Here is a 26,942-nt window from a genome sequence, read left to right as displayed (position 1 = left end):
TTCAAGATTTTTTGCGGTTCCATACAAATTTTAAGATTATTTGTTCTATTTCTTTGAAAAATGCCATTGGAATTTTGACAGAGATTGCACTGAATCTGTGTATTGCTCTGGGTAATATGGACGTTTTAACAATATTGATTGTTCAACCCATGAGCACAAAATATTTTTCCATTTATTTGTGTGTTCTTCAATTTCTTTCATTGTTGTCTTGTAGTTTTAAATATACAGGTCTTTCATCTCTTTGGTTAAATTTATTCCTAGGTATTTTATTTATTTTTTTTGATGCAGTTGTAAATGGGATTGTTTTCTTTATTTCTCTTTCTCATAGTTCATTATTAGGTATAGAAATGCAACAGAGTTTTGTGTATTAATTTTGTATCCTGCAAGTTTACTGAATTTGTCTATTAGTTCTAACAGTTTTTTGATGGAGTCTTTAGGGTTTTCTGTATATATAATCATGTTATCTGCAAGTAGTGACAGTTTTACTTCTTCTTTTCCAATTTGGATGCCTTTTATTTCTTTTTCTTGCCTAATTGCTCTGGCTAGGACTTCCAATACTGTGTTGAATAAAAGTGTCAAGAGTGGTCATCCTTGTCTTGTTCCTGCTCTCAGAGGAAAGGCTTTCAGGTTTTCACCATTGAGTATGATGTTAGCTGGGGCTTGTCATGTATGACCTTTATTATGTGGAGGTGTGTTTCCTTTATACTTGCTTCATTGAGAGTTTTAAAAATCTTGTTACATAAAAGAGGAAAATGTAAGAATAACATTTAAATGGTGGAACATTCAAATGGGGGAATCAATGCAAGCCAGAAGACTGTAGAGCAACATCTTTAAAGCAGAGGAGGGAAATGACAACCCAGAATTCTATAACCAGAAAAAATGCTTTTCAAAATTGAAGGTGAAATAGAGACTTTTCAGAAATAGAAAACCCAAAAGACTTCATCACCAGCAGACCTGCCCTACAAGAATGTTAAAGAAAGTCTCTCAGACAGAAATTGCTACCAGATAGAAATATGTACCTACCAGGAATAGAGAGCACCAGGAAAGATAACAACTTGGGTAAATACATGAGATTTTTTTCTTATTATTTAAATAAGCCAAAATTGTGAGTTTAAAGCCAAAATAATAAAATATTTTTAGTTTTTTAAATCATTTTATATTTTAACATTCTTTTTTATTGTGGTAAAATATACATAATGTAAAACTTACCATTTTAACCATTTTTAAGTAGACAGTTAAGTGGCATTAAGAGCATTCACATTATTGTGCATCCATCACCACCATCTATCTCCAGAACTTTTTCATCTTCTCATACTTAAATTCCGTGGCCATTAAACAATAACTCCCCATTCTCCCCTCCCCCAGCTTATGGCAACCACCATTCTACTTTCTGTCTCTATTAATTTGATTATAGATATTTCATATAAGTAAAATCATAATATTTGTCCTTTTGTGTCTGGTTTATTTCACTTAACATAATGTCTTCAAGTTTCATCCATGTTGTAGGATGTGTCAGAATACCATTCCTTTTTAAGGCTGAATAATGTTTTCTTGTGTTTATATACCACATTTTCTTTCTTTATTCATTCGTCACTGAACATTTGGGTTGTTTCCATCCTTTGGCTATAGTGAATAATGCTGCTATGAATATTGATGTAGAAATTTGGTTCAAGCTTCTGCTTTCAGTTTTTTAAGTTATTTACCTAGAAGTGGATTTTTTGGATCATATTAATTCCATGTTTAATTTTTTGAGGAATCTCCATGCTGTTTTACACAATGGTTGCACCATTTTACATTTCCACCAAAGGCACAAATGTTGCAATTTACCCACTATTTTGTGAGTTTATATCATATGTAAAAGTTAAATGTATGAAGACTATAGCACAAAGGCCACAGTGGAGAGACAAAAGTCCCACTTGTATGGTTCTTAATTATATATGAAGAGGTATATCATCAGTTGAACGTAGAGTGTGATAAGTTTAATATGCATACCATAAAGAAATCTAGAAAAGCAGCACAAGTTTATAGCAAATAAACCAACAAAGGAAGTTAATTTCAAAGAAAGCAGAAAAAGGAAAAAAATGAAACAAAGAACAAATGGGAAAAATAGAAAATAAATGATACATTATATTTAAACCCAACCATATCAGTAATCATATTAAATGTATATTATTTCAACAGCAAACTTAAAAAGCAGAGATGGTCAGATTAGGAGGAAAAAAAGAGGCAATTCTTTGCTGCCTATAAGAAAGTAGCCTTCAATATAAACACAGAAATAGGAAAAAATGTTTAAAAATGGAAAAAATATAGAATGATAACACTAATCAAAAGAAGTTGGAGTGGCCATATCAGCATCAGACAAAGTAGATTAGAGTTAAGAATATTAATTGGAGTAAAAAAGTTCATTTTTTTAATGACAAAGTGTCTATACAGCAAGAAAAATTAGCTACCCTACATACATATACATATGATAAAGAGCTTCAAAATACAAGAAGCAAAAACTGGTAAAAATGAGAGGAGAAAAAGAAAAGTCCACAATTATAGTCAGAAATTTCAAGATGCCTGTCTCAATAATTGATTGAATCACTACCCAGAAATTCAGGAAGTATACAGAAGACTTCATACTATCAACATTACATAACTGACATTTACAGAACACTCCAGCAATGACAACAAAAAAGCAGAATTGTTCTAAGGTTCACAGATAATATTTATCAAGACAGACAGTATTCAGGACTCTAAAACAGGCCTTGTTAAATTCAAAAGGATCCAAATTACATAAAGTATGTTATCTGACCAAATGAAAGTAAATTAGAAATCAGTAACAAATTTTCCTGAGAAACACTGATCATTGGAAGACAAATATCAAAATTTGTGGGATGCAGCTAAAGCGGCATTGATAGAGAAACTTATGGCTCTATAGCAATAATAGCAATTCAAACAACTCTGATGTGTATCACTGGCCGTAACCTTAGTCACACGACCATACAAGCTGTAAGGGAGGCTGGGTAGTATTTTCCTGGGTACTTTGTACCCTGTATAAAATTTGGGTTTTGCCACTATAGGTAAGGAAAGAAAAATACCAGACAGGAAATTACCAGTCTCTGCCACAGCCAGTCAGGATGTTCTCCAAAAATTTACTGTAAATATAGAGACATATCTCCTTTTTTCCCAGCTTACGCCTCCGGCAGGGAAAATTTTCAGTCACTCTCTGCCAACAGCAGGATGACAGATAGGCATGATGTGACATGGCTAGTCACTGTGAGAAACCTCGGTGGAGCATCAGTGAGTGGGCTGAGTAAAGAGACAGCAGAGACACCTGCTTCGATAGAGGCAGCAGGAGCACACCTCTGCTCCATCATTTGACACCAGGATTCGACACGAGCAACAAGAGTGAGAATGTCCAGAACTGACAGCAAAGAAAAAGAGACAGTCAAAGAAAAAGCTTTATTCAAGTTCACTGGACAGTAGTAAGCCATAAGAAAACAAGAAACACATCCTGGAACAAGACAATTTTTTATCCAGCGCTTGGGATGCAAAACTCTCCATTGCTTCAAATACCAAAAGTAGTCTCATTGCCTATCTGAAAAGTCATAAGTAGAAGGAGAGAGGATGAATATAAAAGCTAGGTAGCACAAACATAACATCAAGTTTGAAATTTAAATGCTGGTAAGTCTCTCTCTTACATATCGGGACAAGTAGATAGGGCAGTATGGGGGAAAAAGCAGGATCTTTGTAGTCAGATAAACTTTTGTTCAAAATCTGCACTGCCACTGTGGGGCATTCTGACCAGTCATTTCTCTGTTCTTCAGTTTCCTCATCTATAAAATGAAGACAGCTTTTTTTTTTACTTTAAGATTTATGTCAGAGATGAATAGTATATAATAAATAAAAATATATGATAAAAATAGAGGGTGTAATTCTAGGAGAAATATGAAGGTTTAGCAAAGAAATCAAGATGGAATTCAGGTAACATCAGGCCACCCTCAATGTCTCTGAGGACATTGTCCCCATTGCTACATGTGTTTTTACATTGTTGGTTGGACTGCCATCATTTCATTGGTAGAGTCACCAAGGTCACCGAGGACCATTTTGTTGTTCACTCAGATGTTCCCTGTGCACAGGTGGCTGACTAAACATATAAATTGCTATTAGGGAATTCACAGGGAATCTTGCCTCCCTGCCCAGGAAGATCAGTTGTGCCCTCTGACAAAACCAGAGAGAAACCTTCCTTATTTCGCACCATTCTTTTCTTCCTTTGAACTAACAGAGTAACTGGGAAATCTAGTATCAGGTAGCATTTTCAACTTGGTGAGGGAAGAGGAGACTGAGACAGGGCTCCTTATATCAGGACCGTTAAAATCTAGGAGAGTTCTGTTGGTTATCAGACTTGCCTGTGAGAGGGTGTGTGTGTGTGGAGATGTGTGTGTTTGAGTGCGTGTGTGTGGAGGGTGAGACTAGGGGTTGAGAAAGGTGGAATATGAGAGTGGGAACAGAAGTACACGAAAACTCACCAACTTAATGTTCCTCAGACTGTGGCTCCCTCAAGGGCCTCTGATAAAGAACTGCCAGAAAAGTAACTATATAATTCTTATGACATATTTTTCCAAATTCTCTAAACATAGGCAGAGGGTGAATACAGGCAGTTTTAAAGTCTGGAATTCAGTTCTTTGTAACTGATTCTGCAGAAAAATATTCAACCATCATTTCTGATATGTTGTGATTTTGAAGGAACATGAAATTAGAATTTTCTGTCTTGGTCACTTTCGCCTTTGAAAGGGCCAGTCGTTACCTCAGTTGAGGAGGCTGTTACTGATTAAGGGACAGAAAAATAAAAGGTGATGGGAAAGACACCACTACCCAGTAATATTCACTAGTGTCATAGAAATCAAATAATATTGATATTATAAATTGCCTGCCATGGAACCTCCCCTTATTCTCCATGTGTTATTTAAGTCATTTTTGCCACTTTTTTTCAGGGATTGGAGGGTGAAGTGTGAGGCATGCAGTATTCACTCTTCTCGAATCTCCACTATCCAGTCCGTGGGCAGCCTCTGTCCCAAATGAAGACTGAATGAGGTTGATTCCAAACATAAGTAAGGTAAAAAAAGTGTCTCAAATATATGTTTTTAGTTCAGTAAATAGGGAGTCGATGAAGGAAAAAACTGAATCTCCATCACTTGTCTAGATCCCAAAGTGACAGCGGGAGTAACTAGTTCTGTGTGAGTTGAGTCACCAACGTCAACTGGTGAATGTTAGTTGAAGGCTGCTTAGGGGAAGAAGCTGTTAAAATTCATTTAATGAAATTGTTTCAAACTTTGATCCAAACTCAAAATAAATAAATAACTTACAATCTCTCAGTGAAATTTCCCCAATATAACAGAGAATGTTGGTATGATTGCTGGAAAAGGCCAAAATGAAGCAGTCTTGTATGCAAATGACCTGCCGCCACAGGCTCACCTGCATTATTAGAAGCAGGGTTTATTTAACATGCTTCATAAATTAATACACAATGTCACTGAAAGTTAACACATATTATATTAGGCGTTTTTAAAACATTAAATGAATGATCATTCAAATGCTAATATGATTGCATTCATCAGTCTTTCCTACCAATATAGAAGACTAAAAGTTTTGATAGGAGAAGTAGGGAATAATTTTTTTTGAGGAAGATTAGCCCTGAGCTGACATCTGCTGGCAATCCTCCTATTTTTGCTGAGGAAGACTGGCCCTGAGCTAACATCTGTGCCCATCATCCTCTATATTATATGTGGGACACCTACCACAGCATGGCTTCCCAAGCAGTGCCATGTCCACACCTGGGATCCAAACTGGTGAACCCTGGGCCACCAAAGCAGAACGTGCGCACTTAACCCTGGGCCACCGAAGCGGAACGTGCACACTTAACCGCTGTGCCACCAGGCTGGCCCCAGCAGGGAATAATTTTTGATCCTAGGAACTTTGTAGGAGAGGGAGAGCTGGAGTTGCAATGTCAATAGCCAGTACAAGGATTTAAACTCTCTACAACGGAAGGAGGAAGGGAGGGAATTAGCAGGGCAGAAAGGACTTGACCTGTCATTTAGTTTGACCTGTCACAGTCTTCTTCTGGCAAGTACATGGCAAGATACTGTCTCTCCAGTAAGCTATCTCTCCCATGAGCTAAGGGAGGGCTTTCTCTGTTCCAAAATCATGTCTGTGAACCCTGAGCAGTGCACCTTACTAACTCAGCTTACGGTGATGGATGAATCTGACACTTCAGTAGAAGGAAAAGAACATAGAGAAACTGAGTGAACATAGGAAAATCTGAATAGCTACCAATATAGCTGACTGATTGCCAAGGAACAAGCATGGAGTGGTTATCATCCCAAGTCTAAGGTTGCATTTTCATGCTTATCTCGTGTTACCATGTTATTGAGTATGCACGAGAATGAAATATTATCTCCCACTGGTATCCTGAAAGCTCGAGGGAGCAACTTGTTAATGGTTGGATGGCCAACCTCTATTTTATGCTCTTTAGATAATAGATGCTTATTAAATATTTATTTGAATGAATAAATGTAGGTTATTTACTTAAACAATAGGAAAGAAGAGTAACCTAATGGATTTTTGATTCTCTATTCAGAACACACATATTGGGTACAATTGGGACAATTGTTTAAACACGTAAAAAATTAGTTTTCCTCTCATGTAGAAGGGTGTAGTGTTTCCCTGCAAAACCTTGAGTCATGCCTAAACTTGCTTGTTTAACAGTCAATCTCCCTAATAAAGCACAAAGACATATTATTAGCCAACATATTAAGTTATTATTAACTATGATATCCCCAGTGAGAATGCATTTACCAGATCTTCTTTTACAGATGGACACCTGAGAGTAGCTGCTTGAAATATGAATGTCAATGAGGGTAAGTTTTGACATGAAGGAGAGGAGAATTCCCGAGCCCCTATCTAATGGAATTCCTGAGAAAATGTAGAGTACAAGGAAGGTTAAAACTCTGGAAGGTGCTGAAATGGACAGCAATAAATGTTCAGTGAGAAAGACAGGGTCATTTATAATTTGTTTACAAAGATTGGCTCCTGTGTGTCCATTGGTTTCTGGACGTTTCTTGGGCAAGTTACGTATATCAAAACTCAGAGAACATAAGCAACAGGGTTAGGGAGCTGGCTGGTAAATTAGTGGGGAGAGGTGATTTGAGGAGGGAAAAGCAGAAATCATTCAAAGAGGTCACTAAGATATAACCTGAGACAGATTCTGAAGGCTGCGTGCTGCGAAGAGCACAGGGTTGATCAGGCTGGCAAAGAAAGTAGATACCATGGATCCTTCTCTCTGGGCTCTGTCCGTGACCCGAAGCACCAAAACAGGATTAAATCTGGGTTATATTAAGGTTCCAGAATAATTTTCTTTATACAACTTCGGGAAACCTTCTGCCTAAGCAGTCCCAAAACTGGCTTAGAAATACTGTCCTTTGCCTAAATATAGGGTGACAAAGTAAAGGTACATCTTTTTATCTCCTTATTTAGAGATGATCTGAAGTGCAAAGATCAGGACTAACACTTTTAAATCAATGTGCTGCTGTTAGAATTCAGCATAACAACATAAGAAGATCAACAGAAAACATTAATTAAACATTTGTCCAAACACATAGACTAAACACCAAGAGTGAACCAGAATGTAAACTATAGGCTTTGGGTGAATATGATGCGTCAGAGCAGTTCATCAACTGTGACAGTTATACCACTCTAGTGGGGAATGTTGACAATGGGGGAGGCTATGCATGTGTGGGAGTAGGAGGGATAAGGGAAATCTCTGTGCCGTCCTCTCAATTTTGCTGTGAAATTGCTCTAAAAAAAGTTTTAACTTAAAAACAAAAAAAGCTAAATACTAATTAACAGATGCATCTTGGTTTTGAAAAGGGAGCATTTCAGTATGGTGTGGAAAAGCAAAGAAAGATAAGGATGAAAGAAAAAACTTCAAAAATGACATAATTTCCTCCAGGATAAGGACAAATAAAATCAACCCCACAAGGCAATATTGTTGAGAAACTGCAAATAAGACATATAATTTATATTTTGTTTTGTTATTTGATATCTTTGAAAATATACTTTCTAATCACAGAAGTACGCATAAGATCTATATTAGATATTTTTGAAAATGTCTCCTAGCAAGATGTCAAAAGTACTGCTATGTTAACAAATTGATTATTAAGTAAAAGAGGAAAGTGCATTTAAGCTGGCTTGCTGGGATGTCTTTGTTCAGGTTCCAATACTGACTTTTTATGGCACTGCTCTCATCAGGTAGAATCACTCTCGACTTGGTACAAGGCAAAGATGAGAAATCACACGGCGGTAACAACGTTCATCCTGTTGGGATTGACAGATGATCCAAAACTACAAATTCTGCTTTTTGTATTTTTGTTTCTCACCTACGTGTTGAGTGTGGCTGGAAACCTCATCATTATCACCCTCACACTTTTGGATTCCCATCTTAAAACTCCCATGTATTTTTTCCTCCGAAATTTCTCTTTCTTAGAAGTCTCGTTCACCACTGTCTGTATTCCCAGATTCCTGTATACTATCACAACTGGAGATAATACTATTACCTATAATGCTTGTGTTACTCAGTTATTTTTTGTTGTCCTCTTTGGAGCAACAGAATTTTTTCTCCTTGCCACCATGTCCTACGACCGCTGTGTGGCCATTTGTAAGCCCCTGCATTACACGACCATCATGAACAACAGAGACTGCGCTACACTTGTTCTCTCCTGTTGGTTTGCTGGCCTGTTGATCATCCTCCCACCTCTTGGCCTGGGCCTCCAGCTGGAATTCTGTGACTCTAACGTAATTGATCATTTTGGCTGTGATGCATCTCCTGTTTTACAGATAACCTGCTCAGACACAGTGTTAATAGAGGGAGTTATTCTGAGTTTTGCTGTGCTGACACTCATTGCTACTCTAGTGTGTGTAGTCCTCTCCTATACATACATCATCAAGACCATTCTAAGATTCCCCTCTGCCCAACAGAGGAAAAAGGCCTTTTCCACCTGTTCTTCCCACGTGATTGTGGTTTCTGTCACATATGGCACCTGCATCTTCGTCTACATCAAACCCTCAGCAAGGGAAGGAGTGGCCATCAATAAAGTGGTGTCTGTGCTCGCTACTTCAGTCGCCCCTGTGCTTAATCCGTTCATTTATACACTTCGAAACAGGCAAGCGAAAGATGCCTTTAAAGATACAGTAAAAAGAATTGTATTTCTCACAAAGAAGTGAGAGGATATTGATGTTTTTTGAGGCTAAGTTAAATTAAATTTAAATCTGAATAACCCATGGGCGACATTCATGAATTTGCCAAATTAAGTGGTTCCTTTGTATTCTGTAGATTTATTAAATTAATCTTCCCCCAGGAACATTTTCCCCTTATAGTCCAAAAGTCAAATCAAGGTATTTATTTCTCCTTCTTTTAAGTTTATTTTATTCAGAATGATTTCTTTAATTACTGCATCTTCCATACCACATTCCTGGAATGCTCAATGTCATAAAAAATAAATGCAAATAAAGAAATTTGTGTTTCTGGCCATATGGCCTTGTCATGATGTGGAATATAATTGCCCAGAGACTATTTCTCACTTGTTGGGAATACTTCACTATCCAGCCTACAATTTACAAGGGTAATAAAAACCCTTCATCAAATCTTACTCAGAGATTTAAATAAGTGCACACTCCGCTTCTCTTGTTCTCATTTTAGAATGCCCATTTTTCAGGAATGAGTAGAAAGTGTTACTGGGGCAAATCTCACATCAGTGAAGATAACTATATTCTTTCTTTTAAGCCAATTATTACCCACAAAAATATTTCTACAGGCCTTTCTGGAAATTATGTGTGTGTACTGCATCCTGCAATATGATATGATGGCAGAAGAGAAAGAACAAGACTCCCAAGTACTGGGCACCTTCTATTGACATTGCCATTGAGGGTGTTTAGATACAGACTCAAGGAGAACAAGCCCCGAATTTAAGGGCAGGATAACTAAATCTTGGTTAGATAAGTTCTCCAATATCCAGACTTATATTATCTCTTGATTAAGAAAATATTAGAGATTAGGAGTATTGATCAACATATCAAAAAGTTCAGAGCTAGCACTGGTGGCCTAAGTGGTAAAGTTCAGCATGCTCTACTTCGGTGGCTCAGGTTCAGTTCCTGGGTGTGGACCTACACCACTTGTCTGTCAGTGGCCATGTTGTGGTGTGGCACCTCACATACAAAAAGAGGAGGACTGGCAACAGATGTTAGCTCAGGGAAAAAAAGTTTATAATTTGGGAAGAAGATCCTAAGGGACATTTGGTGGCTTAGCATAGATCGGCTACTGAAGATAAAATCCAGGTATAATGTGAAAAAAAATGATAGACTTAGAGAAGAAGAAGAGAGGTGTAAAAACAGGTAACATTCATGCAAGGACCTTGGACCAAATAATTGGAATTCTTTTTATTAAATGGTAAACACAGTCTTTTTATTGCTTTCATGTTCCATAATTGTGAAAGTAAAATTTTATGCTTTCAGAGTACATATGCAACTATTATCTATGTTTACTAAACATCAGCTAATTGCTTAAATGTACTTTCTATTTTGATCATATTTTCAGTCGTTCACACAAGGTCATGGCCATAGTATGAGTATAAACTTCTTTCATACTTCAAAAATATTCAGGGAAAATAGGGTTCTATTCTCCAAAGGCTTTCTTCTTTTTTCATTTAAAATTTCTAAAACACCAAGACCCCATATTGATATAAATAAGTGAACAAATTAATAGATGAGGGAGAAGAGACAAATCTCCTGTGTAGAAGTATTCCAAATAATTTATGTAGATTCTCCACCCTACAAGAAGGGGAAACTTTACAGTGGAGAAACTGGCAAACACTATCTCAGCCACATGATCCAGGTCAAGATCAAGTCATGTTGATGGTATGTATCCTTGACACGGTGTGATAAAAATGCCACTTTACCTCTTGTTCCCAATAGCATCAGACAACTTCCAATAGTGGGGGCATCCTATAAAATACCCAACCAGTACTTCTCAAAGCTGTCAAAGTCTTCAAATATATGGAAAGTCTGAGAAACTGTCATAGTCAAGAGGAGGCTAAGGATACACGACAATTAAATGTAATTTGGTTCACGAGATGGGATCATGGAATAGAAAAAAGATATTAGCTGAAAACTAAGGAAATCTGAGTAAATTATGGACTTTACTTAATAATAATGTAAAAGGATTGGTTCATTAACTATAACAAATGCATCATACCACTGTAAGATGTTATAAGGGAAACTGAGTGCATGGTATTTGGGAACTGTCTATACTATCTTCTCAATTTTTCTGTAAATCTAAAACTGTTCTAAAAAAATGTAAGGTTTGTTAAAAAATAAATACAATCCTCAAGTTAACTATCTTCTCTATGCTTAGGAAACTCTGGCTACTTAATGATGGATTTGCAAGACAATTTAAAGCTTTCTTTTGCAGACTACTCAATGCAAGGTGCCATTCAAACCCATTGTTCCACCTCTCATTCTTCTCCCTAGCCTGCTGAGGACCTGTGTTTGATGCTCCCATTGCAACTTCCTCAACAGTCTCTCTGGGATGACTTCTCTTCCACATTTCTTTAACTTTTGTTCTTGAAGATAGCAACAACGTTTTTTTCTTAGTCCCTTAGAACCAGGACCCTCAGGGAACATATTGTTTGTCAGTACAATTGATCCCAAAGTGGCTGCTCTGAGGAGAAAAAACATTTTTACTGCTTTGGATATTTAAAAACCTCCTAAAAGCTAATGTGTCTCTTGCTGAGGAAATCACTCTCCTAGGAATAAAAATAGCCCTAGATATTCTCTGGCCTTCAACACATTTTGTTCATACTTTAACAAATACTTGAACGTATGCCCAGCATTTTGATATGCAGTATAGAAAATGCAACAAAGTTAATCTGCCCCAGGGAAACAATACAATATATAAAATATACAACCATAAAAAGTTAACAATACAATAAATTGCACACGGCAACATATATTGAAGTGCCACATAAGTGGCATAGATCATGTGTGCTTTCAATACAGAAGGGAGATCCCTATGGTCAAGTGAAATAATAATAGCATTTACGTTATTTACTATGTGCCAGGTATTGTTCTAAGTAATATGTATGGTAATAATAGACTCAATTAAAAAATCTATATATTGTATATAATCACCAATATATTATTATTATTAATAATATGCTATCATTATTGTTCTTGTATTGCAAATAAAGGAACTGAGACATAGTGCCTAAGACACATGACTAACAGATAGAAAAACGGATAGATTTGAACCCAGGTAATCTGGATCCACAGTCCATTCATATGACCAGAGCACAATACTGCTTCCTATTCTGGCAGGCCCTGTGAAAAGACAGAACTCTCCTTAGACCCAAAAAAGATTTAGAAAGGTGAAAAAGTAAGCAGAGAACATATCTTACAGAAGAGGCGATTTTAGGTGAGATGGCCCTGAAGGAAGAACCAGATGGCAGGTATAATTTCAGTTTAGAAAAAAGAAAACTGGATCAAGACTGTGCTTCAAAACGCTTTGGGTAAATCTTTCTACCTGGGCAAAATGTTTCCCATCCACAATCCAGTAGACTCCACGTCTCCCACAAAGACAAAGCTCTCATAATCCACCCCTTTTCTGCTACAGAGGAGAGAGAAAAGATTTTGGTCTCTCTCACAGTTATCACGTTTGATCTATTAGCAGCATTTGATTCAATAAATCACTCCTTCCCCCTAGGAAGATGCTCTTGCCTAAGTTTTCAGAATACCACATTCTCTGGTTTGCCTTTTTTTTCCTTTTGTTTATCTATTCACCAGTTGATGGACATTAGGATTGTTTTCAATTTTTGGCTATTATGGTTAAAACTGTTATGAACATGTTACCCAAACTGAAGTGCGCTCCCTCCTGGTGAGTTAAATCAGACTCTCCACCAGAAGTAGTTGTCTCACAAAGAAAAGTATATTTGTGGCAAATAAGAGACCATGAGGAAACATTTCCAGAGTCATGGCATCCCCGAACAAAGGGAAGCAGGGACATTTATTTTGGATGGGGAATGAATATTCAAAAGGGAGAGGTGGGTATTTGCTTGTGCAGGTTCAAATGAAAAACATGCTTCCACATACACTGCAGCTTACTTAATAAGGCCCAAGCTTCTCCTGGAGAGATCTTAGCATTAAAAAAAGGCAAAGGTGATAGGTGCAGCTCTCTGTTCAGGCTTGGTCTGGTTCAGGGTGGTTGGTGATTGCATCTCCTTAACATAACAAAAGGAAAAAGAACAATTCGGAAAAACAGCAAAATATCCAAATCCACCTTTGAGTTCCTGGGGTAACAGTTGGTGATAAACACTTGTATATGAGTCTTTCGCAGACACATGGTTCATCTATCTGGGATCAACACTTAGGGGTGAGATTGCTAGGTCATGTGGTAAATTTATGTTTAACATTATAAGACACTTGGAAAGGAAGAAGTGAAACAATCACTATTTGCAGATGACGTGATTTTATATGTAGAAAACCCTAAAGAATCCACCAAAAAACTTTTAGAAATGATAAACGAATGTGGTAAAGTTGCAGGATACAAAATCAACACACAAAAATCAGTTGTGTTTCTATACAGTAACAACAAAGTAGCAGAAAGAGAAATTAAGAATACAATCCCATTCACAAGTGCAATAAAAAGAATAAAATACCTAGGAATAAACTTAACCAAAGATGTGAAAAATCTGTACTCTGAAAACTGTAAAATGTTGTTGAAAGAAATTGAAAAAGACGCAAAGAAAGGTAAAGATATTCTGTGCTCTTGGACTGGAAAAATTAACATAGTTAAAATGTTCATACTTCCTAAAGCAATCTACAGATTCAATGCAATCCCCATCAAAGTTTCAAGGACACTTTTCACAGAAATAGTACAAAGAATCCTAAAATTTACGTGGAACAACAAAAGACCCTGAATAGCCAAAGGATTCCTGAGAAAAAAGAATAAAGCTGGAGATAGCACACTCCCTGATTTTCAAATATACTACAAGGCTATAGTAACCAAAACAGCATGGTACTGGCACAAAAACAGACATGCAGATAAATGGAACAGAATCAAGAGCCCAGAAAGAAACCCACACCCCTATGGACAGCTAATTTTTGACAAGCGAGCCAAGAATGTACCATGGAGACAGGAAAGTCTCTTCAATAAATGGTGTTGGGATAACTGGACAGCCACATGAAAAGAATGAAAGTAGACCATTATCTTACACCATACATAAAAATTAACTCAAAATGGATTAAAGACTTGAATGTAAGACCTGAAGCCATGAAACTTCTGGAAGAAAACATAGGCAGTATGCTCTTTGACATCAGTCTCAGCAGCATTTTTTCAAAGACCATGTCTGACCAGGCAAGGGAAACAATAGAAAAAATAAACAAATGGGACTACATCAAACTAAAAACTTCTGCACAGCAAAGAGCACCAACAACAAAACGAAAAGACAACTTAATAATCGGGAGAAGATATTTGCAAACCATATATCTGATAAGAGGTTAATATTGAAAATATGTAAAGAAGTCATACATCTCAACAACAAAAAAACTAACAACCCAATTAAAAAAGGGGCAAAAGATCTGACCAGACATTTCTCCAAAGAAGATATACAAGTGGTCAACAGGCACACAAAAAGATGCTTATTCTAACGTTTGTGTCTCTTCCAGGTCATTTCAATTGACTAATTTTTTTTTTCATTGCTTCTTTGCATGTTTGATAACTTTTATTGGATTCCAAACATTGTGATTTTTACATTATTGGCTCCTTGATATTTTTGTGTTTGTATAAATATTTTTAAGGTTTGTTCTAGGATGTAGTTAAGTTACTAATTTATAGTTTAATCCTTTTGGGAGCAAAGGAAACAATCAGCAAAACGAAAAGGCAACCTATGGAATGGGAGAAAATATTCGCAAACCTTGCATTTGATAAGGCATTAATGTTGAAAATATGTAAGGACCTCATACAACTCAATAGAAAAAAACACCCAACAAGTAACCTGATTACAAAACGGGCAATGGATCTGAATAGGCATTTCTCCAGAGAAGACATACAAAGGGCCAACAGGTATATGAAAAGATTCTCAATATCACTAATAATCAGGGAAATGCAAATCAAAACCACAATGAGATCTCACCTCACACATCTTAGGACAGCTGTTAACAAGAAAACAAAATGTAACAAGTATTAGTGAGGATGCGGAGAAGCTGGAATCCTTGTACGCTTGTACGCGTATCTAGAACATGTAGACTGAATATCTGTCGGGATATACAGGATTTGAACAACACCAGCAACCAATTTGACCTAACTGACACTAAAAAATAGCAGAATATACACTGTTTTCAAACGCACATGGAATTTACCAAGGTAGATCATATTCTGGGCCATAAAACAAATCTCAATAAATTTAAAGGATTCCAGTCATCCAAACTATGATTTCTGACCAGAATGGGATTAAATTAAAAATCAGTAAGAGAAAGACCTCTGGGGAAAAAGAAAGAAATCCCAGTCAGAAGCCTAAAAAATTTTCTCCATGTTATACGCCACTCTATACCCCTGGTAATTCCAGATGTGCCAGTTCTTTGCTTAGACAGAGACATGGGCTTTTGAGAGATCTCAAGAGCTCCAATTGTTTGTTATTTTTGTTGTTGTTGTGTTGTCATCTACACATTCTGACACCTTGATTCAGAGTTTTTTTTCCCAAAGCTTAGAAGTCTATGGAGGAAAAAATACAGCCTCGTCTGATGTAGAGCACACCCTGTGCGTGCAGTGCAGTGAATGACAGAAAACTTAGAAAGTAAAATATAGGGAGAATAAATAAGGAGGATAAGTGTGATGTGGCTTTATGAAAATGGCCCCCATTGACAAAGTGCGAAAGAGAAATATATTATCTTCTGTTTATCAGTGTTAGGAGGGAAACCCTAAGCTTGAAGACAAGAGACATGTTCCATGTTACACTCTGCCAAAGTCTGTGACTTTAGAACTCACTGCCTGCCCCGGGCCTTAGATTCTCTATCCATCAGGTGAAAACAGGGATTCAGATAATCTAACTACATGTCCTTGAGTCTCTGGGAAAATAAAAAGCAACTACAGAAAAATAAGTATTTTAATTAGAGCTTTGAAGTCACACAGATTTTGAAGACTAAATATATTGGAAACAATAGGGTAATTTCACTTGGAGTCAACAAGTAAGGTTGATGTGATTTGTGTGTGTGTGTGTGTGTGTGTGAGGAAGACTGGCACTGAGCTAACATCTGTTGGCAATCTTCCTCTTTTTGCTTGAGGAAGATTGTCACTGAGCTAATATCTGTGCCAATCCTCCTCTGTTTTATCTGGGATGCTGCCACAGTATGGCTTGACAAGCAGTGTTAGGTCCGTACCCAGGACCTGAACCTGTGAATCCCGGGTTGCTGAAGAGAAGCATGAAAACTTAACCACTACACAACCGGGCCAGCCCCTTGATGTGATTTCTTATGGTGTTCTCACTGACTAGACAGACCAAGAAGTAAATCACTAAAGTTATACCCTCAGAATGGAGAAATTTAACAGAGAATCCCCTTCTCCTTACTAGTCCACAATGACACAAATTGGGATTCTTCTAATCAATAGACATATTCATTTGGGTCCCTGGGTAACCTAGAAAAGACAAATATCTATCTGGTTGTCAGTAACTTGAAAGCTTTTGCTGACTTCATGAAGTTAAGGCCATCATGGGATAAAGCAAGTTGATATAACAAGTCCATCTAAAAGGAATAACTTTTGGCTGAATTTTACACGCATCAGGGAAACCACTTTTCCCAAAAAGCACAGCAAGAGGGGAGACTTTGAATGAACACCCTTTCCAGAGTCATATCTTCTTTGTCAAGGTCCACAATGAACATTTCAGAAATTTCCTGACCATCTCATACTTTCTGTTGCCATGAATAACATCTAATTGATCAACTTTCACACATTTCTTTCTGTGTTGCTGTTAGAGACAAAAAAACTTCAAGACTATTTTTAAAACAATTAAAAAACAATGGAACAAATAATTGGAAAGTTTATTTCTGGGAATTCAGGCTATTTTTCCTTAAAATATTTTGATATTTCTTGCAGTGACCAGAAATAGAAGTGGATTCTAAAGCAATCGCGTTTGACTGCATAAATCACTACATCCTGTTTGAACATTACAAGTCCATACACTTGCTATATGTTAAAACGTGTATGTTTAAACTCATTCAAGACCCACAGAAAGACAAAGTCACTGTCAGTCGGCACATATGCAATTATGTCTTAGTTGGGCAGTCATTGGAATAAATTTAAGTCATCAAAAAGTTTACATTTATTTTGGGCTAGCTTTCTTCTAGGGTTCTGGGAAATAGTGTCAGTGACTAGGACCCCCTCCCTGCCCACAGTTAATCAGACCAGGTGATCTTTGGCTTTAAACCCTCGTTCTTTGAAGCATAGGGAGACAATGTAGTATATTTAGAAAGCAGGGACTTTGTCGTCATGCAAACATGGGTTCAAGTCTAAACTCTAGCTCTTTGCAAATATGTGGCCTGAGCATCTAGCTTCTCAGTTTTCAATCGCTCAATTTTTCGTTCATAAAATGGGGATAGTCATGTAACCCACCCACAAGGGTTGTCATAAAGATTATAAGAGACAACATATATAAAGCACAGCACAGGATTAGGTCAAAGAAGAGCTCAATCAATACTAGTTACCTAGCTAAACATCAACTATGTTTTATGTAATGTTAGACACTCCCACATTTATCCTACCCCTATCAAATATATAATAATGCATTGAATGGAGAAAATATTCTGTAAAATTTGATTAAGTCAATGAAAAAACAAAAATATTATGCATAAATTACAATTCTGCACTATTTGCATCAACTTTTTTGGGGGGTTGGACAGCAACTAACATTTTAAAAAATAAAATTGTATGTATTTAAAGTATATAACATGATGATTTGATACACATATACATAGTGAAACTATTACTACAGTCAAATGAATTAACGTATCTTTTTCTCACAGTGACCTTTTTTGTGTGTGTGATGAGAGCATCTGAAATCTACTCTCTTAGCAAATTTCCAGTATTCAGTACAGTATCACTAACTACAGTTCATCACGCTGTACATTTGATCTCTAGACTTACTCATCCTACATAACCGCAACTTTGCACCCTTTGACCAACACGAATGGCTTCTAACCTTGAAGCTTAAGTCAAAAGTGAGAAAACTGAACACAAATTCCCTGAATTATTTGTGATGTCTCATATGAAGAATGGTCACCAGAGGGTGATAGGACTTCATCCAAATCTGGCTTCCCTTGGGGAATTCTGAGCCGCTTCTCTCCTGGGTTCAACTGAAATATCCCTACGCATGTGGAGAGAGTCAAGCCTCCTGACTTGTTTTCTGACCCTTATTGTTCTGCACATGACTATTGTTGCATCTCCTTGTCTCCAAAGACACTCTTCCCACTGATATATGTTTAAAGCTTTCATGTGAAAGAGTTCATTCAAGTTCATTACACTGTAGGTTAATTAGCAATTTTTGAACCTGGGCTCCCAAGGGAATCTTCTGGTTGTTCGGTAGGTTGATCCCTCCACACTTGTTTCAGACTCAATGGATATAACTGTTGCTCTTCTTGTAAATGTAAAATTTAGTGGGAGACCTGTCTTCGTTTTCAGAAAGAGTAGACTATCAATTTTCCAAACTGGAGAGAGTTCCTGTCAGTTTCTATAGTCTTCCATCTTCTGAGTTAACCAGAATATATGAACATTTTCCCTACTAATAGAGTAGAACAATATATTTGGGATTTGAGTTTTAAAAATTTCTTTCTTTTTTTTTTTAGTCAACCTTATTTTCTGTCAACCTTATTTCCATTTTAAGAGTTTGTGGAAGAGCAGCTTAAGACCACTCAGTGGTTGTTCCTACCCACTCAGTGGCCTGAGCAGTGGGAGCTGCAGACCAGTCTCCAGTGGCAGGCTGAGCACTCCAGTCTTCAGTAGGGAACTGCTGAATAAGCACAAAGCGCAGCTGCACGCCTTCAGATCGGTCTGCAACCTCAGGTTGAGTAGCAGTGAACTCAGGAGCAGGAGCAGTCCATTCACCCTGAAATTCCTCCTTGGTCACAGCCTTTTCAGCAGCAGCCTGCTCTTCCTTTTCAATCTCTTCAGGATCTCTGTAGAAGTGGAGATCCCAGGCATGACCTCCTATGGGTGCTCACAGGAGATGGTACCCCGCATGCGTAGAACTTTCCGGGCAAGCATCCACCACATCAGACCCACAGACTGAGCTCCTTTATTGTCACATGGGATGGCAATGTCCACATAGTGCAGAGGAGAGTCTGTGTTACACAGAGCAATGGTGGGCAGGTTAACATAAGACGCCTCTGTGAGAGGCTGGTGGTCAGCCCTGGGATCAGTAATCACCAGAAGTCTTGGTTCCGGAAGGCTGCCTGGATCTGGTTAGTGAAGGTTCTGGGAGTGAAGTGGTCAGCAATAGGAGTGGCTCCAGTGGCAGCAGCAAACTTCAGCACAGCTTGCTGGCCAGTATTCCTGGAGGAGATGACACTGACATCAACTGGGTTTTCAATGGGGACAATGGCACGAGCTGCCAGCAGAAGCTTCTCCCAGGTCCTCTTCAAATTTATGATATAGATGCCATCACTTTTCCTTTTGTGGATGTACTGTTCCATCTGGAAGTCAAGGTTGGTGCTGCCTAAGCGGGTTCCTGCTGCAAGGAATTTGAGGACATCCTCCTCCTTCATTTGCAGGACATCAAGGGCTCCGGACATTGTGAAAGCTTTCCTTTTAAGTTACGATGGGAATCCAGAACAATGTCATATGGACCCCTCCCTGGGCAGCACGGAAAGCAAAAATTTCTTAAGAGGAAAAGTGACTGGGAATTAATGGGTATCAGTTACTGAGGAGAACTTTCTCACAGAATTTTTATAAGTGCTAGTGTGGGGGTACATGCAAAAAAATGTGGTGAAGTCTAACTTACTTGCTTCTAGTCGTCCATTCCTTCCCACCTTTGAGTTACACTAAGAACCTTTGTGGTTAGGGTACGCTTAGAAGCCATGAAGGACCATCAGAGAGGGCAGCATAATCAAGTTAGTTTTGACATACACGCACCATCTGGAAGCTAATAGAATCAAATCTGGGTACTAAATAACAGAGACAATATTCCAGAAGAGGAATCAACAGATAATTCTGAGATATCACCTTGTTTTATGACATGTGACATGCCTTTGAACAGGACCTTTGAATAATATTCACGGCAGGGAGAAAGGTTAAGAAGAGAAACAGATGATTTATAAAGGATACAGCCATCTATGAAAAGTTCTGATAAAGCTCTTTCTCCTCAGTCGAATGAAAATGTCCCCCCCAGGGTTCTCCACTACACAATCTGAATCTCCAGGCTGAGGATATGACCTTATAGAAGGGGCTTCATATTTTACAACACATTTGTCCCTACGTGTGTAAACACATTAGGCCAGTGGTCAATGAATATGTTAAATGAGGATATTTATATGTTATTGTGCAAGAGTTCATTAATTTCTTATCCAGGTGAGATTGGGATGTAGAGAAAAATTAAATACTGACAGAGAAAAAGTAAAAAAATTTTCAGGGTCCAGAGCATAGTCCAGGATAAAAAGTACTTGGCAAGGTGTTATATGAGGGCACTGGAAGCCTGGATGAAAGTAAGAGATGGAATTAAGAGGCCAGGAGGGAAAGATAGTTGAGGTCCAGAGACTTGACCTCTCGCCTTTAACATTTAGCATCCTATGATCAGTCCCCAAGTGACTCTCTGTTACCTGGGATGGTACCAGCTAGCAGGTAACAAGAGTCAGAGGTGGTTGCACATCCCTGTAATGCTGTCTGAAAACCAAGGGAGGGGCTATGCAGCTTGACTGGACACAGTCCATACCTCACTGGGAAGGGAAAAGCCACTTTCCCTACACTCAGGGGAAATACACATCAAGGCTATCTGTGGGAAATGTTTTCCAACAACCAAGTGAAAACCATCCTTTCAGAAACTAATTGGAGTCTTCCGGGAGGATCCTGTTCAACATATTGGAAGAAATCAGGAGCCCCGGAGACAGTGAGTACAGATGGAAAAATGTGTAAATAACTATAATGTGATTAATTATAGAGTGTTGAAGAGCCATTGTCTGCCTTCTATTGGCCCTAATTCAGATGCAGATAGTTAATTGACAGATACACGGTCAGATAGGCCGAGGTGGCATCCTATAAAAGATTGATTATCTACTCAAAAAATAGGGGAAACGAGAGGGGGAAGTCAATTATCCATGTCCTCTCTATTTGCCCAATCATGAAAAGCTTATACGTGGGTGAAGTAAACAAGCTAAAAGGCGTTACTTTGAAATATTTAAGAATATTAAGAATATGATTGAATTTCATCATCAGAAATGTATTTTTCAGAGCCATCCCTGATGGCCTAGTGGTGGCAGTTCAGTGTGCTCTGCTTCAGCAGCCCGGTTCAGTTCCCGGGCGTGGAACCACACCACTCGTCTGTCAGTAGCCATGCTATGGCAGTGGCTCACATAGAAGAACTAGAAGGACTTACAGCTAAGAATATGCAACTATGTACCAGGGTTTTGGGGAGGGGAAAAAAAAACAGAGAGGAAGACTGGCAACAGAAGTGAGCTCAGAGCGAATCTTTCTCAGCAGAAAAAAAAAAGAAATGTACTTTTCAATTAAAAACAAAATATCTCCAGAATCAATAGTTCAAAGTTATTGCCAGCTTTTGAAACTGAGTATTGATCCATTTGCTATTTCCACAGTAACAAGAAAGCCATATGGGAGCAATTTTCTGAATAATAAGACAAACTCACTTAAGTGGTCAAACTTTCATATAATAAATTGCTATTTCTGACCCTCGGTCTCTACCATTCTTCCAGAAAATTTAGAAAGTGAGCAATTTACTATATGAAAGCCTTAACCACTCAAATGAGTTAGAGAACACATTAGAGTTAGAAAATCTGAAGATCAGAAAAACAGACTCCTGAAATTTTTTTCTGACATTTATATAGGAAAGAAAATATGTAATTGGGATTCAGGAGGCAAATTCATTCTCCTGCCACTAACAAGCCTGCCGCTAATAAGCCAGCCATATATAATAAGTATTATATATGTAATAATAACTTCCAACTATCTGTTTTTAACCTCAAAATTGGGGGATTGAACAAAATGGCCGACCATATCAGCTGCACCTAAGATTGTATCAATCTATTCATAATCTATAGGTAATAATTATATATACACAGGACCGGCATCCACCAAGGCTGAGGTTTTCTTTTCTTTTTTTTTTTTTAAGAAAGAGAGAGGAGAACACAAATAGAGTGTGGAAGAGATGGCTAAGCTAGTAGGGTAGTCTGAATGGATACATTCTGAATTGGCACAAGGTTTTGAAAAGTCAGGGCACCACGACAAGGCCCAGAAGAGAATTTGGAGGTTATGTGCTGTTGGGGAGTAAGTTCAAAGAGAGGTGGATGAATTAAGAAATGTTGTCAGCGTGCTATTCTACACATTGCGAAGAGTAAATGACAAACCCTAAGTGGAGGTGGAATGAAGAGAACACACAGTGTAATGCAGCCGGTACATGATCCATTGATGAATAGACTTGCCAGGGAAGTACTACTTGTGAGATTCCAGAAGTCTTCATAATATCAAGAGTGAGTAGGAAACTTTATGGATGTCTTGGAGAGACATGAAGGACAGAGCTACGGTTGCAGCGAGGAAAAGAGGAGAAAGGGAACCAAACTCCTTGACCAAACAGGGAAAGATATCAAGCATTGTGGCAGGAACAACTCCTGTTCAAGGAAAAAAGAAGAAACAGCAAAAATATTCAGCCTTTACTTAGTGCTGATACTGTCTGTAAAACTATGCTAAGGACTTTGTATTTAATCTTATTTAATCCTCTCCCCAATTCAGTGAGGAAGATGATATTAATATCTGTGTCTTATGGGTGATGAAACTGAAGGAAGCAGAATGCTGCACCCTGACCTGACTGACTCCGAAACCCCCACCCTTCAGCACCACCATCTTCAAAATGACCCAGGCAATTGTGCCCTGTTTACCCGGGAATTAACTTTCCAGCAGCCTCAATCAGTGTCCTAGAGGAGAATTATGGGTATGGGGGTCAAGTCAATCCTCTAGCATCTAATTTCCACAAAACAGTTCTCCACAAGAATCGATAATAACGTAAAGTTTATTGTCTGGTTTACCCTTTGGCTCTGGCAAACAGGCCTGGCATCAATCAGGGGACTACTGGTAAAATGATCTTTTTACCTTGCTGACGCCAAAAATAGTCTCAACAAGTTTAGAAAACTCATTGGAGATAAATGACTAAATGGAAACGGGTGAATGATGTCTCGGTTAAAGTGTAATCAGCTGCTTTGTTTTCACATATAAAATACTTGGTCCCATTATTTACTTAACAAATATTTATTTAACTCCTACTGAGTGTCAAACATGTTGCTAGGCAGCGCATTGAGAGCTGTGAACACAAGAAACATGATCCACATCCTCCTGGGCCTTGCAGTCTAGGAAGGGGACAAAGGTTAACAAGTTATAAAGAAAATACGCAATTACAAAGAGTAAAGGAGTGCTGGAAGGAAAGCGGAGTGCAGGACTGAAAACCCCAGGTTCACAGAGGGTTTGCTTTGGAGAATACAGGACCACCTCCCCAAGGAGATCATGATGAGAAAGACCTAAAAAATTACAAAGAATAGATATACGTGAAGCTGGAGGAACTGAAAAAGGTCCCTATAAATGGGACACGCTGAATGAGAGAAAGCGTAGACAAAGCTGAGGTTGGAGAGAGCAGCAGCGGCCAGATCGTGTGGGAATCTGCAGGCTTAAGTAGAGAATTTCAGTTTCATTCCAAGTTCAGAAGGAAGCCATTGAAGGGATTGAAGAAGGGAAAAGACATCATTCTATGTATTTGTTTAAAAGAGCATCTGGTTGTTGTGTAGATGATGCTTTGTTAGTTTTCTCCAGTTTTGAAACTGAATAGAGCAGAAAGGCAATAGTTAGTTTAAATGAGCAGGTTTGGCCGTGGAGCTCAGAAAAGGCGGACACTAATAGGAGAAGGCTTAGGATCGTCATGTCTTTCACTACAATTAAGCCAATTACATTCCACTGAAAAATGTTTCATGGTGTTTATGACTAGAAGGATTATCAGCATTAATTCTAAAACTTTGTATATAATAGTAACAACAATAACGTTAGCAAATCCTTATATAATGCTTATTATACGCCAGACAATTTTCCAAGTGGTTTAAATGGATTACTCATGTATTCCTTTTAACAATCCTATGAAATAAGTTCAATTATTCTCCACAGTTTACATATGAAGAGATTGAGGCACAAAGATTAATAATTTGCCTAAAATCACGTGCCGAATGAATCATAATTTGAGCCCAGATAATTAAGCTCCAGAGTCCATGCCCCAAACCAACGTGTTATGTTGTCCTGCTGGTGCCATCATATGATGGTGTTTGTCTTATTTTTCTACATGGCTGATATCATCTGAAAGAGGTTCATTCCAAGGTTTTGTTTTTGGGGTTTTCGATTGTTTATTCTACAAGAGTCCTTGTACCACATATTTATCATTAATATAATGATAAGAATGTTTAACACCTGCCTTCCAGCCATGCCATTGTATGAATCTTGGAGAAGCACAAGCCACCAATGCCACCACATTATCAAATAAAATGATATTGGCTTGCCCGGCATTCTCACTCTACTCCCACTTTCAATCCATTTGCACCCTACTCATGTCCAATTTCTACCTTATTTTTACCAACATAACATGCAGAAGTCAGAGGTCAGTGATGAAAAATTACAGCGTCAACAACATCACTCGGCAGGGACTGACAGATGACCCAATCTCCAGATTCCGCTTTTGGTCTTTTTGTTTGTCGCTCATCCGCTGAGTGTGATCGGGAACCTGACCATCACCAGTGTCGCCTTTGTAGATTCCCACCTTAACACTCCTATGTGCTTCTTCCTCTGGAATTTCTCCTTTTTAGAAGCCTCTTTTACCACTGTCTGTATTCCCAGATACCTGTATACCCTTGCCAATGGGGACAATACAGTTACCTATAATCCCTGTGCCACTCAGCTATTTTTTCTTATTTTCCTGGGTGTGACTGAGTTTTTTCTCTTGATGGCCCTGTCCCATGACCATTACGTGGCCATCTGCAAGCCCCTGCATTACCTGACCATCATGAACAACAGAGCCTGCATCAAATTCCTTGCTGGTAGTTACGTATAGGCTCTGATTATCATTCTCCCATCGTACACCATGGGCTTTGGCTCAAGTTTTGTGACTCCAATATCATAGGTCACTTTGGCTGTGAGGCTGCTCCCATCCTGAAGATTGCCTGCTTGGACACGGAGTTCATAGAGCGGGTTGTCTTGGTCCTGGCTGTGTTGACCCTCCTGTTCGCCTCGGTGTGTGTAATTATGTCCTACACGCACATCATCAGGACCATTCTCAGATTTCCGTCTGTGCAGCAAAGGAAAAAGGCTTTTCCGACATGTTCTTCCCATCTAATTGTGGTTTCTATCACTTATGGAAGCTGCGTCTTCATTTATACCAAACCACATGCAAAATAAGGGGTCGCTATGAATAAGATCGTGTCAGTACTGATGGCTTCGGTTGCCCCAGGAATGAATCCCTTCATTTATACTCTGAGGAACAAGCAAGTGATACAAGCTTTCAAAGACATGAACAAAAGGGTTGCATCTATCCCAAAGAGCTAAAGAACCAATGAATTTAAAATGTCAAAATGTAAAAGAATGCCTTACACCCATTTTTAACAGTTTTATTGAGATATAACTTAACTACTATAAAAGTCACCAGCTGTAAGTGTTCTATTCAATAAATTCTAGTAAATTAATAGAGTTGTGCAACCACACCACAATCCAGTTTTAGAACACTTCCTTCACCCCAACATCTTCCTGATGACCACTGGCAGTCAATCACCTAGTCCCCAGCAAACACTGACCTGTTTTCAAGTTTGCCTTTTCTGGACATTTTATATAAATGGAAACATATAATATGCAGTATTTTGTGTCTAGCTCCCTTCATTGAGCATGTTTTTGAGGTTCATCCATGTTGTAGCATTTACCAGTAGTTATTCCTTTTTCTAGCAAATATTCTTCCATCATATAGATATACTACATTTTGTTTATTCATTCACCAGTTGACGGACCTTTGGATCATTTCCATGTCATTGTGAGACATACGTTTTCATTTCTTTGCACGTACCAGTGAAATTGTTGAGCTGTATGATATCTATGAAGCTGTTTACCAAATCTGTACCATTTTCTATTCTCACCAGCAATGTGCGAAGGGTCCACTTTCTTCACTTTCTCATCAACACTTTAACTCTTTTTTATTATAGCCATTCTCATAGGTGTGTAGTGGCACCTGATTGTGGGTTTAATTTGCATTTTCCTAATGACTAATGATACTTAGCATCTTTTCCTGTGCATATTATCTGTTAGTATATCTTGTTTGGTAAAATTTCTATTCAAAACTTTTGCCCTTTAAAATATCTGAACAAAGATTTCTCCAAAGAAAATATACAGATGGCCAACAGGCACATACATGAAAAATGTCCAACATTATTAACTATCAGGGAAATGCAAATCAAAACTACAATGATATATCACCTCACTCTGGTCAGAATGACCATAATTCACAAAACAGGAAACAATAAGTGTTGGAGAGGATGTGGAGAGAAGGGAACCCTCGTACACTGCTGGTGGGAGTGCAAACTGGTGCAGCCACTATGGAAAACAGTATGGAGTTTCCTCAGAAAATTAA

At 38.2% G+C, this 26,942-nt stretch overlaps 1 protein-coding gene and 2 pseudogenes across 2 annotated transcripts in view; 2 read left to right on the top strand and 1 right to left on the bottom strand.

The window, feature by feature from the left end:
* The window catches only part of LOC106822844 (olfactory receptor 6C2-like), a 153,361-nt gene extending 141,933 nt beyond the window's left edge, over nt 1–11,428 (top strand). The window contains exons 2-4 of one of the 2 annotated variants that reach the window (XM_070494800.1): nt 4,980–5,101; nt 6,858–6,902; nt 8,293–11,428. In XM_070494800.1, the coding sequence (XP_070350901.1) occupies nt 6,891–6,902; nt 8,293–9,264 (984 nt within the window). In that variant the 5' untranslated portion in view covers nt 4,980–5,101; nt 6,858–6,890 and the 3' untranslated portion in view covers nt 9,265–11,428. The remainder of the gene's footprint in view (nt 1–4,979; nt 5,102–6,857; nt 6,903–8,292) is intronic. The other variant, XM_070494799.1, reaches the window with a different exon arrangement.
* Nucleotides 11,429–18,939: 7,511 nt separating this feature from the next.
* LOC106822830 (small ribosomal subunit protein uS2-like) lies at nt 18,940–19,909 on the bottom strand (annotated as a pseudogene).
* A 5,030-nt stretch (nt 19,910–24,939) lies between these two features.
* Nucleotides 24,940–25,873, top strand: LOC123279828 (olfactory receptor 6C2-like; annotated as a pseudogene).
* Nucleotides 25,874–26,942: the final 1,069 nt, after the last annotated feature.

Source organism: Equus asinus, chromosome 22 (assembly GCF_041296235.1).
Source record: "Equus asinus isolate D_3611 breed Donkey chromosome 22, EquAss-T2T_v2, whole genome shotgun sequence".
NCBI classification, from domain to species: domain Eukaryota; kingdom Metazoa; phylum Chordata; class Mammalia; order Perissodactyla; family Equidae; genus Equus; species Equus asinus.
The sequence above is the reverse complement of the archived record's forward strand: the minus strand, read 5'-3'. Positions and strand labels throughout refer to the sequence as shown.